Consider the following 16,383-nt stretch of genomic DNA (forward strand, 5'->3'; position numbering starts at 1 on the left):
CAAGAGGCTTTTGAGTTCCTCTTCACTTTCTGCCATAAGAGTGGTGTCATCTGCATATCTGAGGTTATTGATATTTCTCCTGGCAATCTTGATTCCAGCTTGTGTTTCTTCCAGTCCAGCGTTTCTCATGATGTACTCTGCATAGAAGTTAAATAAGCAGGGTGACAATATACAGCCTTGACGTAGTCCTTTTCCTATTTGGAACCAGTCTGTTGTTCCATATCCAGTTCTAACTGTTGCTTCCTGACCTACGTACAGATTTCTCAAGAGGCAGGTCAGGTGGTCTGGTATTCCCATCTCTTTCAGAATTTTCCACAGTTGATTATGATCCACACATTCAAAGGCTTTGGCATAGTATTAATACATATAAATCTGAGTCTTTCTGAAATGTCTAATAGAAACTTCTACAAATCAATTTAAGAATGAAAACTATTTTTGTTTCCACTTGAAATGAGTGTTTAGTTGCTGTGAGGTCTGCAGATAGTTATATATTCTATCTTTCTTTTTTCTTTTTCCCCATTTCTTTTTTTTTTTTAATTGGTGATCGAAAGAAGACCTTGTGGTTTAATGGAATTCAGTGATCCTGGGAAAAGTTACAAATACAAGTTTTATTCCTAAATTTCTGGTTGTGATACTGAAAAAGATAATTAACCACTTCTTGGTTTCTCCATCTGCAGCATTGTAACCCTCCCCCATCCCCCGTCTCCCCAACAAACTTGTATTGTAGAGGGTGTTATGCAGGATGAGATGGGGCCCTGAGTAATGGTTGCTTAGACAGCTCTTTACTGAAGTGTAGGGCTTTTGATTTTGCCTGAAACACTGACTCTACAGGCCAGATATCCAGATATACCTGGAAAGATTTTATTTCTGATGTAGTTGGAACACGAGTATGGTTATGTGGTAAAATAACCTGCCTGCAATGCGGGAGACCTGGGTTTGATCCCTGGGTTGGGAAGATCCCCTGGAGGAGGGCGTAGCAACCCACTGCAGTATTCTGGTCTGGAGAATCCCCATGGACAGAGGAGCCTGGCCGGCTACATTCCATGGGGTCGCAAAGAGTTGGACATGACTGAGCGACTAAGCACATGTGGTATTGTAGGGCAGATGATTTCTGGAAGGAAGTCTTTGCATAATTTACATATTTTGGTTCATTGTAGGTATGACAGTTTATATACCCTGGACTTCTCAGGATTTCCCTGACTGACTACATTTAGGACTGTTGTTCTTCTCATCTATACTTGGATTTTTGTGCACTGTTCTTTGTTTTAGAAACTCAGAGTTGCTTATAGGTCTTGGGAAAGGGAAACGACATCATAACATGACTATAAGAGTTGTAGGAAGTCCTTTTTATAAAATATTTTTTTATTCATGACCATGACCAGTCACTATAATGCACTATTTGTACCTTAAATGAAGCCCTGTAATGTGGAGTAATGGGCTTCCCTGGTGGCTCAGATGGTAAAGAATCTGCCTGCAGTGTGGCAGACCTGGGTTTGATCCCTGGGTTGGAAAGATCCCCTAGAGAAGGGAATGGCTACCCACTCCAGTATTCTTACCTGGAGAATTCCATGGACTCAGGAGCCTGGCGGGCTACAGTCCATGGGGTCACAAAGAGTCGGACACGACTGAATGACTGAACAGCAATAGCAAGGTGGAGCTAAGATCTGGTCTTTGGAGTCAGATACAGATTTGAATTTGTAGTCTTCCATTTCAGTTTGTGTCATTGAATTACTTGATCTCCTTTAGTGTCAATTTCTTCATCTGTAAGATAGGACCCCATTTTATAAGGATTGCTGGAGGGTTAAATGAGATGATGGGTGAAAGGTCAGCTATTAGAGTTGGCTCCGTTAAGTGTTGAGCAACGGTTCACCTCCCTTCAAAGAGATAACATCATGACTAGGAAGACTAGAACCACTTCTCTTTGTGGGAGGCAGTGTTGTATCGTGGAGGGGGCCTAACTGGGCAGTTCTCGTTTCTTTGTTTTGTGACTTGTGTAACCTAGACTGGTCTTACCCCCAGTCCTCTTGTTTGTAAATAGAGCTCGTACTGTCTGCAGCAGGCAGGTTTTAAAGTTAAAATGAGAGAATGTGTAAAGGCTCACCTTCTCTGGCACTTGGTGGCTCTCTGAATTAGCCTCTGAACTTGGGTAGAGATGGACAGTAACACTGTACTTGGGAAGTAGGTCTCAAGCCTGAGAGGCCGGCTCTCACTGGCTTTGCCCCAGCTCTGCTGCACAGGATCAATTTTGCCTGGTTTCTTCTCAGCAAAGTTGGTCAGTGGGTGGGGCAGTAAGTTAGAAGAGTGAGGTTCCTGGTGATATTACTTAAAAGTTACCCTACTTCATGCTAAGAAGGAAAGTAGCATAAATGATGAGTGTTGCCTGTCTTTATAGCTTCAAGATCATCTTTAAGAAATAGCTGCATTTGATTTGAAATGTTTCTTTGTGCTTCCAACAGTTGAGATTTTATGAACATGAATGCATAATAGTGCCTGTCTTAACAATCTAACTGTTGCTCCGTCTCAGTTATCAGCTGTGCCATTTGTTAAGGGCTGTGTCAGTAGCATATGTTGGGAACTTTTCCCGTTTTATCAGTTATTCTTTTCCAAGTTACCGTTTTTGGTTTTTTTTTTTTTTTAATTAACATTTTTTTTCTACTCAGAAATGTTCTGAGTGTTGGAAAGAATTCCAATTTTAACCAGTCATTTTATTGTTTGTGGTATGTGGCAAGGCTCTGTGCTCCTCCCCATTTTCTTCCCTGTTTCTTAATATTTTCAACATTGCTGTAAAGTACAGCAGTCTGTCAGCGTTACCTCCTGGTTTTGTCATTTAAGTGCTACTGTGCGTTTATTTGAGAACAGCTTATGGTTCATGCTAACATAGAGGGTTGTGGATAAGAGCATTAACTGGGGTATTAGGCGGACTAGATTGATTGGGTAGATTAGGTTGCCCCTTATTATTGTCATTTAAGACACGTTATTTATATCCTCTCTGGGTGTTTGTGATCTCCAGAATGGAGGAAACAGTTGTGCCAGTCTCCCAAAACTGTTGTAAGGATTTCAAGAGAGAATCCAGGGTTCTTTGCGCTTGGTGCTGATTGCATGTTAGCTGTCCCTGTCTTCTCCTTCCTCCACATCATACAGGGAAGGATTGTGAGGTCCTTCTTTGCATCCCAGACCAAGCTTGGGGTTGTGGATACAAAAGTGGATTCCACAAAAGGCTCCCTGACCCTGAGAAGTTTGCAGTTGAGAAGGGGCAGACAGACCAGTGAACAGAGAAATGTAGTCAATTTTGACAGCTACTATAATAGAAACATTAGTAAATAAGAAGAGTTGAAGGAGTCAATGTCCGGAACCTGGGGAAGTCAGGGAAGTTAGTTTCTGCCTAACTTATCCTTGAAGTGTGGGTCGTGATTCCCCGCTTATTTATTCAGCATATGTTTAGTGAATACACGTGCTGTGTGCCAGAAGCAATTTTAGATACTTGGAATATAAGAGTAAAGAAGATACATAATGTCTCTTTGAGGAATTTTCAGTCTAGTGAGAGAAGACTAGTAGTAAACAAAGAAATAAAAATAACGGAGACAAGTGCTGTGAGATTAAAAGGTGATGTGATAAGGAAAGACTGAGATGATGTGGTCAGAGAAGGATTCTTTGAATAGGTGACCTTTAAATAGAGATTCGCATGTGAAGAAGGAGCCCAGCCCTGGGAAGATCTGGGCATTGAACATTCCAGGCCGTGGGAACCAGTGACATCGAGGAGCCCTTTGAGCATTTGGAGTATTTGGGGAGTAGATGGGAGGTCATTGAGGCTGGAACGTAGTGGGCAAGGGGGAAAGGGGTACAGGGTGAGGCCAGAGTTCGGGGCTAAGTCATTTAAGATTTTGTAAGCCCAGGTGAGAGCTTCCCTAGGTGTGAAGAGAAGCCACTGGAGGGCTCAGAAAGCAAGGGAGTGCCTTTTGATAAAGTTACCCTGTGACTGCCTTGTGGGAGCTGGGTCCTGAGGATCAGGGTGGCCTGGGGGGGTGGGTAACTGGCTCTTGTATTAGGACAGGTACGACGTGGTGGTGGCTTGAATCAGAAAGTTAGTGAAGGGAAATAGTAGATTGGGGTGTTTGAAGACCCCTCTGCCCCATCACTGTAACTATTTTTATGTTTTTAATTTTTTTGGCTGTACCTCGCAGCTTGTGGGATCTTAGTTCCCCAACCAGGGATTGAACCTGGGTCCTAATCCCTGGGCTGCCAGGGAATTCCCACTGTAAAGCTTTTAAAAGGGTAAATTGTAAGAGGTCTAGCCCTTTTCCTTGCCAGTTAACGTGATAGAAATCTTCCAGCAAAGTTCTCTGAAGACTTGAAACCAGCCAAGGTAACACATCTAGTATTTACTTTTAATAATGATTTAAAAAGAGAAAAAATAGCTAGTATTCAAAAGAAAATCTTGTGCCTTTAATATCCCTGCTGGTTCCATTGTTGAAATAAATCATTCTATCCTAAAAAATAATCTCGTTTCATTATTAGAAGTTTAGATTTGCATTGTAAAGAGATCAGGAGGGGCGTAACCTGCTGGTACTTTCATGTAGGACATTCTGTACCACTCAGGTTTCCCAACGCGAAAAGCCTGAACTTGATACCAGAAGTCTCCTTTTACCCAGGTACTGACTTCACACGCATACCCTAGTGTGGAGTGACAGGGCACGCTGGAGTGATTTCAGTGTACAACTTTCAAGTCACTTTGAAATTGGCTACTTTCACCTCAGGGGAAGCCAGCACAATCATGGGACACATTTTACAGCCTGTCTTCCACTACTGAAGAGTCTAATTATAGAACTGGGAAGATATGCCACCAGCCTTAGACTGCGCACCACTCTCTGTGCCCCAGCTTATACAGTGGGCCATTACACTGCTGGTCCTCAGAATTGGAAGACTTAGGTCCATGGCAGTTGGCCAGTCTTCAGAGAACCTTGCTGGAAGATTTCTCTTGCCATTAACTGGCCATGAAAGGGGTTGGACCTCTCAAAGTTCTCACTTTACAAAGCTTTGCAGTGGTCAGGGAGTGAGGTCCTCTGGACGCTAGTGTTCATGGGTACACTGTACTTACGCTTTGTCAGCTTTGTGTCCTCAGTGTGCTTTTCTGAATATATTTTTTACATCAATAAAAAATTTGCTAGACAAAGAGGCAATATAATATAGTGCTACAGTGTATTTCTACCCCCCAATCAAAAAAACGTGTAAAATACACATAAAAGTTACTGTAACTTTTTAAGTGTGTAGTCACCTTGTTGTACATCCATGTTGTTGTGCAAGCATCACCACCATTCATCCACAAAGCTTTTTTTCCTCTTGCAAAAACGGAAACTATCCCTGTTAGAGAGTAACTCCCATTCCCTCTTGCCCCAGCCCCTGGCAGCCACCATTCTTTCTATGAGTGTGACTTCCCTAAGCACCTATGGCAAGTGGAATCGTACAGATTTGGGTTTTGTACTTGACCTACCTCACTTACCATGTGGTCCTCGGGTTCATCCAGGTTGTGACTTGAGTCAGAATTCTCTTTCTTGGAGGCTGATGTTTTCTTGTGTGTATCACTACGTTGTGCTTGTTTATCCATTGACACTCGGGCTGCTCTTTGTTCACCTGTTGTGAATATGGACATGAGTGTGTAAATGTCTCTTCAAGACCCTGCTTTCAGTTCGAGTACATATATACCCAGAAGTGGAGTTGCTGGGATCATATAGTAAATCTATTTTTAATTTATTTGAGGAACTGCCATACTGCTTTCCACAGCTTGCTTGCTCTTTTAAAATTGGGGGCAACATAAAAATGAACAATATGAAGTAGGTGAAGTAATACATTGCACTATAGTCTACCTTGGCAGGAACCCAGTGTAACTGTGATTAAGTACTTCTCTGTTTCCCCTGGAGAATGAAACATTCATTCACGAAACCTATGTATCTGTTGCTCTCAGCAGTGAGCACATCCTGAGACCAACCTGCAGACAAGTATTGGTTTTTAGAAAATACCTTTTCTGGAATAGAGTTAGATTTTTACACCACAAGTATCAAACCATTAAGTTAGCAGTTTCTTCAGGTAGAAAAAAATTGCTTTAAGGTAACCATTTAAGCAACCTTGTTGCTTTTAAGCAACATAATAAGTTTACCTTATACAGTATTATTTGAAGGGAAAATGAAGTCTAAGAAGTAGAGTTTTAAATTTTTCATGGTTTTCCCATTGGGAAGGAAACCCTGGTGTGAGTACAGTTGACTGAGTCGAGAGATTAGTAGGTTCCAGTCCTGACTTTACAGTCTACTATTTGGTAATCATTCTCCTTGATTTTTTACTTTGATTTTTACCCCATCAAACTCCTGTTGTTGTTGTTCAGTCACTGAGTCCTGGCTGATTCTTTGTGACGCTGTGGACTGTAGCACACTTCCCTGTCCTTTACCATCTCCCAGAGTTTGCTCAAACCCATGTCCATTGAGTTGGTGATGCCAGCCAACCATCTTATCCTCTGTCATCCCCTTCTCCTTCTGCCCTCAATCTTTCCCAGCATCAGGGTCTTTTCCAGTGAATCAGCTCTTTGCATCAAGTGGCCAAAGTATTGGAGCTTCAGCATCAGTCCTTCCAATGAATATTCGGGATTGATTTCCTTTAGGGTTGACTGGTTTGATCTCCTTGCAGTTCAGGGAACTCTCAAGAATCTTCTCTAGAGCTACAGTTCATAACTTTTTAAAAAAAGGATTTTGTCCAGTATTAACTAATATGCTAGTATCACTTCTAGTAACACCTAGTTCTGTTTTCAAGCTCATTCTCTCCTCTGAATTCCAGACTTGTGTTTCCTCGTGCCAGCTGAACGTTTCTTGTACTTCAGACCCCATTTCTGAAAACGAATTCATTCTTCTCCCATGAATTCACTTCTCCCAAATCATCTCTCCATTTGCGTGAGTGGCGTCCTCTGTGCAGTCGACTGCCCGAGTGAGAAGCATGAGTCATCTGAGTTCTTTCTGTCTAGTCTTCATGGACCCTCATTCAGTTATCCAAATGTTGATTTTTCTCCACTGAGCATATCTTGAATTTGTCCCTGTTCTCTCATTTGTGAGCAGACCCTGGACTCCTTGCCTTGCATATTGCTGTTTTCTCCTCACAGAGTACCTTTCCTCTACTCTGCTTGGCAAACCCCCATTGCTTTTGGGCAGAGTAAGTGACGCTTGAGTCTGCTCCTAGAACACAGGAGGCCACTTTTCAAAGACCTTAGATCTGCTTTGCTTGCTGGAAGTTACCCAGTTTGACTTGTGTAGGATTTCTACGTCTGTTCATAGACTCAGAACACCTCTCAGTTAACTTGTTTTTTCCTGCCAGCTGTTGTGTATTGGGTTCCTTTCTTTCTTTTCCCTCTCTTTCTCTCTGTCAACTTCTGTGTAATACAGCAAGCATAACATTCATAGAATCTTGATGAATGAAAAATTTCTCTTTGAATAACTTAGAATGTGCTAACTATTCCCTTAGAATAACTCTTTGGGTTAACAGATAATGGTACTCTGAAGTCTTACTTTCCATTTCCATCTCACTCCCTTTTCCTGTTAAGAATCTTAGAGCAAATTAAAGCCTAATTCCAGATACTTCCCCTGTTTTTTATTCTTCTTAGCAAGAAAATCGTTTATGCAAGTACTGTTGGACCATAGTTCCAGCTGCTCTTAGAGACTAACAGCCTTGGATAAGTAACCTAATCTCTGAGCCTCAGTTTCCACATCTGTATAATGGGGGGTAAAATACCCTAGAGGGCCATACGTAAGAATTATGTGAGATCCTGTGATACAGAATTTAACTTTGCCGATCCACAGTAGATGTTAGATCCCTCTTCCCTAAAACAGAGTGAAGTGATGGGTGTGAAACAGCTTTGTAAGTGTGTGTGTGTAAGTCACTCACATTTGCTCTTTCAGAAGTGGGCATTTGTAGCACAGTTGATAATCTCACTATCAGAATGAGCTTGCTCAGGCCCGTATGTGATGGGCACAGGCCCAGCTTTGGTGATCTTTAAAGATTGTGTTTGTTCTTGTTCTAAAAACTTGAGAGAACTCTTGCAACAAACTCAGATGGTTCATGAAACTAACAGCTGGCTAATTCTTAGTCTAATTTGAACTCTTGAGCTAATGCTTAGTCTTGTGTGTCCACATAAACACTAAGTGTTCCTTTCACCTTCTCTGCATGCTGGCTAGGCCCTCCCACTTCGCCGCACTCCTCCTTTCCCTCAGTAAGAATTTTGCGTCTCCTGGGATTTATGAGTATAACATGTACCTTGGCTTCTTCCTGTTTTCATCTTTTTAGTTGGATTGGCTGTGATCATCTCCTTATTTGGATATGTAACTTAAATCTCTAAAATAAGCTTGTGTCCTACGAGTTTATGAGTTAGAGGGCCAAGGACTTGGAATTATTGAACTCCTAGGAAACTTATGTGATCCAGTTTAGAGACATATCGATGACTTCTGAAAGTGTTTTTACCACTTAAGAACATTTAAATGTCATCCTATTCGTTAAACATTTATGTGCACAGCACTTTCTGGGAGCTCAGAGGGGTATGAAAGTGTGCTCTGGCCCTGAGGTTTTACCTTCCAGGGTAGTCCAGTTAGAGTTAAAACAGCTCAAAAATACTGAAATTTCAGACATTTAAGCAATTTAAATGCAAAACATTACCAGTAATATATATGCCCTGTCAGTCAGAGGCATTGTTTTATTTCATAAAAGTGTGGTGAATTTTGATTTCTTTACTTGTGAGGTAGAAATTAGAATACCCTGAAGAATCGTTGTGATGATGTAAATGAAATTGAATATGTAAAACCTAGTTGTAGTACATAAAATCCACTTATATTCTTTCTATATTAGGTATGTTTTTAACTGAAAGAGTAGTATATGGCATATGGGGGAAAAAATGCAGGCAGAATAAGATGAAAAGCAAGCCGCCTCCCTCCTGACTCTAGGTTCTTCCTTGTGTATATACTTGTGCACCGAAAACACAGTTTTGAATATTTAAATAGCGATCCTGTGTACACAAGTATACTTGTTTATGATTATATACTTTTATTATAATACGTAAGTGGGAATATTATGCATGTATCTTTTGTATTCTGCTTTTTTCATTTGAAAGTAGATTTTGGCAGTCCTTTTTTCAGCAAAGTAGGTTTTTTTAATACATTATTTATTGTTCTGAATGAGTACAGAAAATTTTAGTTTTAGTGTATAAAATACAACTTATGTCTTCTCCCATCACTCATGCAAATACGTTAATGCAGAGCTTTCTCTCCTGTAGAGTCAACTCAGTATCCTAAACATCCACCCTCCCAAGAAGAAGGGACAGAAAGAAAGAACTCTTTGTCAGAAAGCCTTGGGTGTCCCATGAACGAGACAGAGGAAAACCGGCTGGAGCACAGCAAGACTCCAGAGCCAGCTCTCAGGCTCAGGAAAGGGCACCAGCTCGATGGCGCGAGGAACGGTGACAGTGGCGTCCACCACGGAGGTCGGGAGCCTCTTGTAGAGGCGTCTGTCCTTTCTTCCTATCGTAAAAAAGTAAGTTAAAGTGAAAGAACGGTGAGTAAAAACAGATTTATGAGAATGTGGCTGGAGGAAGAATGTTAAAAATTATGGGGACTGTGCTGGAGAGAGGATGGTGTTTTGAAAATGAACCTCGAGGACGTTTGTGAGGTTCTGAAGTCTCTTAAGTTATCTAGGAGTTAGTCACACCTTTTCTGTTGACACATAAGACCACACTTAAGCTGCCCTATCTTGTTGAATGATATGGATTTTGTAGTTACCATATATCCCTTATAGTTTGACCATGCTTTAGTGAGGGCATTATCGTTTCTGTTTTTGGAGAAATCCTGAGTGTATGCTGAAACTGCTTCTCCAGATGCTTTGTCTCCAGTGCATATCTTGGGAGTTAGTAGGCTTCTGGGAAAAGAACCTAGTCTTTTGTTTTACCTTCCAGAGGAAAGACCACCTTTTAAGTGACTCAAGTAAGTCTTCCTGGAGAGCAAAGGTGTAGATGTCTGAGCAGGGCCACTGACCAGTGTGGCTATCTTTACGCCAGTACCATACCGTGTCCATGACTGTAGCTTTGTAATGTGTCTGAAAGTGTGATGCCTCTAGCTTTGTTGTTCTTTCTCAAGACTGCTTTGACTCTTCAGAGTCCTTTGTCATTCCATATGAATTTTAGGATTGCTTTTTCTATGACTGGGGTTATCTAAAAGGAAGTGGAAATGTATTAAGCGAAGCTAGATGAGTCTTGACTTGGTTCCTGAAGGTCTGGAAAGCATTCCAGGCAAAGGGAGTAGCAGATGTGCAGACTCAGAAAGGGCACAGTGCTTTTAGGGAATAGCAGTAACGATAGTAGCGAAGTGTGTCCATGCACACTGGTGTATGCTGCCGTGTGAACCTGCAGAATGTTCGGTATGGCTGGAATGAAGGACAGAGGGTACAGGGAGTCAGTTTGTTAACAAGTAATCCTAGACAGTGGAGTCTAAATTCCAGATCTTTAACCCTTGTCCCAATATCCTATCAGCCAAAATTCTTTCTGAAATACGTAGTGTTATGCAGTGGTTGAAGGGCATAGACTATTACTTCTAGGTCTCTGACTCTAAAGCCTTGGCTCTTTTAACTGTATTTGCTGAAGTTTATAGTTTGTGTTTCATAAGCACCTATAGATAACACAAAAGAGACATTTCAAACCAGGTTACCCTGATCTTTAGTTTTATGGCTTTATTTCATATCTCTGAGTTTTTAAGGTATAAAGTTAAATAAAGAGAACAGCCTTTGTGGTTGTCCTACTTTTCCTCTGCTCCAGATTCTTCCTCATAAATGGGGGCTAGAACCAACTCTTCATTCATTTAACCTAGGATTTATTCTCTTGGACTGATTTGCTTTAACCAAACTCATAAGAATGCCACAGTTTGTTAGTTTATCATAAGAAAGCTGATTTGTACTTAGATTCCTGTCTGCCAACCACTTTGTTTTCTTTTCTTGAGGTCTACTTAGGAACTTCAATAAAGATTAAAAAACAGTTGCTTTGTGAGAATTAAAAAAAAAATCGGATGATTTTAAAGATCTTTTCCATCAAACTTTGATAGAGAGAACTAGTCTTTAAGGTTGAGAGTATGTATATTTCTCGGCAGACCAAGAGGAACGTTCACGGAGACTAGCTGTTGCACTTGCTGTGTCGGATGATACCAGAAACGCAGTCATCAGCGCTTACTCTTTCAGCTCTTGTTTTTGTGGACACCTTAGTTTCCACTGACCCCTGTGTGTGTACGGGCTTAGATATATCAGCTTGCTAGTGCCCTTACTACACATTGCAGATTTCTAAATTTAAGTCTGGATTCAACCTGTCAACTTTCCAAAAAGACTATCAAGATATAGCCCGTTGATGTATAATTGTATAATTGCACTTTGCAGCACACATGAAACTAACACAGCATTCACTGTAAGGTCACTGTACTTCAATTTAAAAAATGGTTAATTAAAAAAGGCAAGCAAGCAAACAATAACTTGTTGATGAGATGAAGCGAAGTTCCTTACTGCAGAAAAGTGAGCAGCACCCTAAGGGTCTTGTTCAGAAAGGGGAGGTCGCGGACAGCATGTGTGTGGTTTGGGGCCTGACTGTTGTGGTTTATGGCAGCTCTTTCAGTACCGAGATCATACTGACATTGCACAGAGTTTATGATAGTTTTGATAGTTGGAGCAAGTCTAGTGAGCGGATACTTGGAAGGGAGCAGATTTGCCCAGTTCAGCAACTGTACTAAGGAGCTGGTTGAGCAGTCTAATGTAAGTGAATTTTTGAGAAGTTCTGAAGCTTATAAAGTCACCTAGTGGTTTGTGTCCTTAATCTTCCTGGGCAGGTATTTTATGAACACACGAAGTCATATTGTATGGGGGCCTTAGCTTGTAGTCCTTGTAATTATATGGATACAGCAGGCCTCCGTTCTCAGACCTCTGGAGGGGCACACACACTTTGACCCAGATTTGGTGTCCTGGCCCCGGATACCTTTCCATTTCCTCAACCTTTATCTTCTCATCGTGGACAGCATTATGATTATGATTAAGAACAGATGGCAAGAATACTGTGCAAAAAAGTCCTAATGATTTGGATAACCATGATGGTGCGGTCACTCACCTAGGGCCAGACATACTGGAGTGTGGAGTCCAGTGGGCCTTAGGAAGCATTACTACAAGCAAAGCTAGTGGAGGTGATAGAATTCTAGCTGAGCTATTCAAAATCCTAAAAGACGGTGCTTTTAAAGTGCTGCACTTAAATGTCAGCAAATTTGAAAAACTTAGCAGTGGCCAAAGGACCAAAAAAGGCCAGTTTTTATTCCACTCCCAAAGAACAGTAATGCCAAAGAATGTTCAAAGTACTGTACAGTTGCTCTCATTTCACATGCTAGCAAGGTTATGCTCAAATTCCTTCAAGCCAACTTCAGCCGTACATGAACCAAGAGCTTCCAGATGTACAAGCTGGCTTTAGAAAAGGTTGAGGAACCAGAAATCAAATTGGCAACATCCGTTGGATCATAGAGAAAGCAAAGGAATTCCAGAAAAACATCTGCTTCATTGGCTATATGAAAGCTTTTGACTGTGTGAATCACAACACACTGTGAAAAATTCTTAAAGAGATGGTAATACCAGACCACTTTACCTGTCTCTTGAGAAACCTGTATGCAGGTCCAAGAAGCAGCAGTTAGAACTGGACATGGAATAATGGAATGATTCAAAATTGGGAAAGGAGTATGTCAAGGCTGTATATATATTGTCATCCTGCTTATTTAACATATAAGCAGAGTGACATCAATGTGAAATGCCAGGCTAGATGAATCACAAGCTGGATCAAGATTGCTGGGAGAAATATCAACAACCTCAGATATGTAGATGATACCACTCTAATGGCAGAAAGTAAAGAGAAACTAAAGAGACTCTTGATGAGGGTGAAAGAGGAGAGTGAAAAATTCAACATTCAAAAAACTGAGATTCTGGCATCTAGTCGCATTGGTTCATGGCAAATAGAAGAGGAAAAAGTGGAAACAGTGACAAATTTTATTTTCTTGGGCTCCAAAGTCACTGCTGATGGTGACTGCAACCATGAAATTAAAAGATGCTTGCTTCTTGGAAGGAAAGCTGTGATAAACCTAGGCAGTGTATTAAAAAGCAGAGACATCACTTTGTGGACAAAGGTATATATAGTCAAAGCTGTGGTTTTTCCAGTAGTCAGGTACGGATGTGAGAGCTGGACCATAAAGAAGGCTGAGCACCACAGAATTGATGCTTTTGAACTGTAGTGCTGGAGAAGAGTCCCTTGGACAGCATGGAGATCAAACCAGTCAGTCCTAAAGGAAATCAACCCTGAATATTCATTGCAAGGACTGATGCTGAAGCTGAAGCTCCAATACTTTGGCTACCTAATTCCAAGAGCCGATTCATTGAAAAAGACCCTGATGCTGGGAAAGATTGAGGGCAGGAGGAGAAGGGGGCGATAGAGGATGAGATGGTTGGATGGCATTCAATGGACATGAGTTTGAGCAAACTCCAGGAGATGAAGGACAGGGAAGCCTGGCGTGCTGCAGTCCATGAGGTTACAAAGAGTTGGACACGACTGAGCAACTGAACAACAACGATTGTAGCCTGTGGCACTTGTCTGCTGACTTTTAGTATGTAAATATGTAATTTATGTCCAGCTATTCCCCTAAGTTTCAGCTGAACTGAACTAGTCTCTTTTCTTCAAAATAGTGCTTTTGCTTTTCCCTCTCGACAGTTCTTGTATCTTTCCAAAATTCTAATTCCTCATGCAGCCTTTCTTGAGCTCCACATTCTGTTTCTAAACTGACTGTACCTTATTTTTGTTACACTTATCTTTGTGGCTAATTTGGTCCCTTATTAGATTGTACACGCATGGAAGGCAGAGACTGTATTTTACTCACCTTTATAGAAAACATCCTTTTAATAAGTATTTATTAAACTGAATTGAGCTGAGCTGGGCGGAAGCAGACAAACACCCAGTAGACTGATGGGTTATTGTCATTTTGTGTTAGACTGATCTTTAAGGACTTTGGTCTTTATCACTCTGGTTCTCTTTCCAAAGGTAAAGTACACCTTGGAGAATTAACATTTTAGCTTGTACTTTGTATGGATCATCAGTTGGATATTGTTGTATTTTGAGATATAACCCACTTTAACTCTTCTCACAGATGGACTTCACTGACGGAGGCAGGAAAAAATGATTTGAAAGCGTCTTTGTACTCACTTCAGAGCACTGACGTCTCTTTAAGTGTAGATATAGTGATTTATTCATAGGAAGCCTTGGAGCATTACGGTTTCTGCCTTTACTTTAGGCAGCTTGGGTTTTCGTTGTTCACCATTCATACTGCCCTGTTTCTCCTCATAATTCGTGTTGATGGCAGTTAGAGGTGTGACGAGAGCAGCAGAACATAGTGTGCGTTTAGCCCTCATGTGTGATCGCCTTAGATGCAGTTCATTGTTGAAACAGATCTTTGGGTCTGTGGTTTAGTGGCCACTGGAAGGGGAATTGAAAGTAATTTCCAATCCTGACAGGGTCATTCTTTAGAGTCCATATTGGAAGCCAGAGGCTTTTATATAATGTATATCGTGCCCAGCGCAGACTTTTCCAGACCGTCATCATGTGGCAGAGCTGTAAATTTGCCCATGTGTCGTGGAGAAAACATTTTTGTCCTTGTTCTGGCCACTTAATTCCTCCTGTGTTATCCTCTGTTTAACCAAGGAAACTTAATTTACTACCACCCACTCTGTGAAGATCGCTAATTAGCAACTCTGCAATGCTTGACCACAATAAATAGCTATTTATAGTCCTGTGTCTTAGACATTTGTTTTTTGGGGACACGTTTGTGAGTATTCTGTTATAAGAGGGCTCAGCAGTTGTGGTGCACGGGATTATTTTGTTAATATTTTTGGTTGTGCCGGGTCTTTGTGGCTGTGTGTGAGCTTTCTCTAGTTGTGGTGTTCAGGCTTCTCACTGTGGTGGCTTTTCCTGCCGTGGAGCACAGGCGCTAGGCGCACGGGCTTCCACTACTGAAGCTCAGCAGTTGAGCCTTGCTGGCTTCAGGCGCACGGGCTCAGTGGCTGTGGCCTGTGGGCTCCGTCGCTGCAGGTCTGGGCTCTCGCGCGCAGGCTGTAGTTGTGGCACGTGGGCTTAGCTGCCCCAGAGCGTGCGGTGGCACTCCCTCTCAGACCAGGGTCGAACCCACGTCCCCTGCACTGGCAGACGGATTCTATCCACTGTACCACCAGGGAAGTCCCTGCCTGATGTGCTATAGATAAGTTTAGATAAGAATACTGATACAGTAAGAGTTGTCAGGATTAAATTAATGGCCTTTCTTTTGGGCTTGGTGTGTTTTAAGGATTTAGTAAATAGTTTTACACTGTTTTTCCTCCTTTCCCCTAGAGCACTTACTGCATTAGATTTATTTTACACTTTCCAGGAGGGATTACTGGAGATTGTCCCCTCAGTAATGTCTCAGCTTTGTATATGTAATAGTATTTTGTGGTTTATGAGTATAATTCTTACAGCAAAAAACAAAGCATCCAAGGCCACTCCTGAACCTTGCTACTGAAACAAGCAGGAATGCTGCTGTCATAGTTCAGTTGTCTGCAGAGAAGAATCAGGCACCTCTTATTTTTAGTACTTGTAGTAATTCTATAATAGACAGACCTTACTTCCTATACTGTTAACTTGTCTGAGGCCTTGTTTTAACCTTAAGAGATTTTCAGTGTAATCTTTTCAAGGAAAAGGTATTGTTCATTTCCTCTGGCTCCTGACCTCTGTCCCTGACTGTCTCTGTGATTGCCTTGCAGAGCGTGGAGGAGCGTGAGTGCGATGATGGAGCATCTCAGGAAGATGAGGGGTTCATGGGCATGTCCCCCCTCCTGCAAGCCCACCATGCCATGGAGAGGATGGAAGAGTTTGTTTGTAAGGTAAGATGGCTGTTCCTGGTCATTCCATGCTGTATGTTTCAGTTCTGTTCAGTTCAGTCGCTCAGTCGTGTCCGACTCTTTGCGACCCCATGAATCACAGCACGCCAGGCCTCCCTGTCCATCACAAACTCCCGGAGTTCACTCAGAACTCACGTCCATCGAGTCAATGATGCCATCCAGCCATCTCATCCTCTGTCGTCCCCTTCGCCTCCTGCCCCCAATCCCTCCCAGCATCAGAGTCTTTTCCAATGAGTCAACTCTTCGCATGAGATGGCCAAAGTACTGGAGTTTCAGCTTTAGCATCATTCCTTCCAGAGAAATCCCAGGGCTGATGTCCTTCAGAATGGACTGGTTGGATCTCCTTGCAGTCCAAGGGACTCTCAAGAGTCTTCTCCAACACCACAG

The 16,383-nt window shown here is 41.9% G+C and overlaps 1 protein-coding gene across 2 annotated transcripts in view; it reads left to right on the forward strand.

Moving 5' to 3' along the window:
- Positions 1-16,383, forward strand: part of ADIPOR2 (adiponectin receptor 2) — a 43,307-nt gene that overhangs the window by 12,855 nt on the left and 14,069 nt on the right. For both annotated transcript variants that reach the window (XM_010845046.1, XM_010845047.1), the window contains exons 2-3: positions 9,296-9,552; positions 15,859-15,978. In XM_010845046.1, coding sequence (XP_010843348.1) covers positions 9,382-9,552; positions 15,859-15,978 — 291 coding nt within the window. In that variant the 5' untranslated portion in view covers positions 9,296-9,381. The remainder of the gene's footprint in view (positions 1-9,295; positions 9,553-15,858; positions 15,979-16,383) is intronic.

The sequence above is a fragment of the Bison bison genome, unplaced genomic scaffold, assembly GCF_000754665.1.
Source record: "Bison bison bison isolate TAMUID 2011002044 unplaced genomic scaffold, Bison_UMD1.0 scf7180017864213, whole genome shotgun sequence".
In the NCBI taxonomy this organism is placed as follows: Eukaryota; Metazoa; Chordata; class Mammalia; order Artiodactyla; family Bovidae; genus Bison; species Bison bison.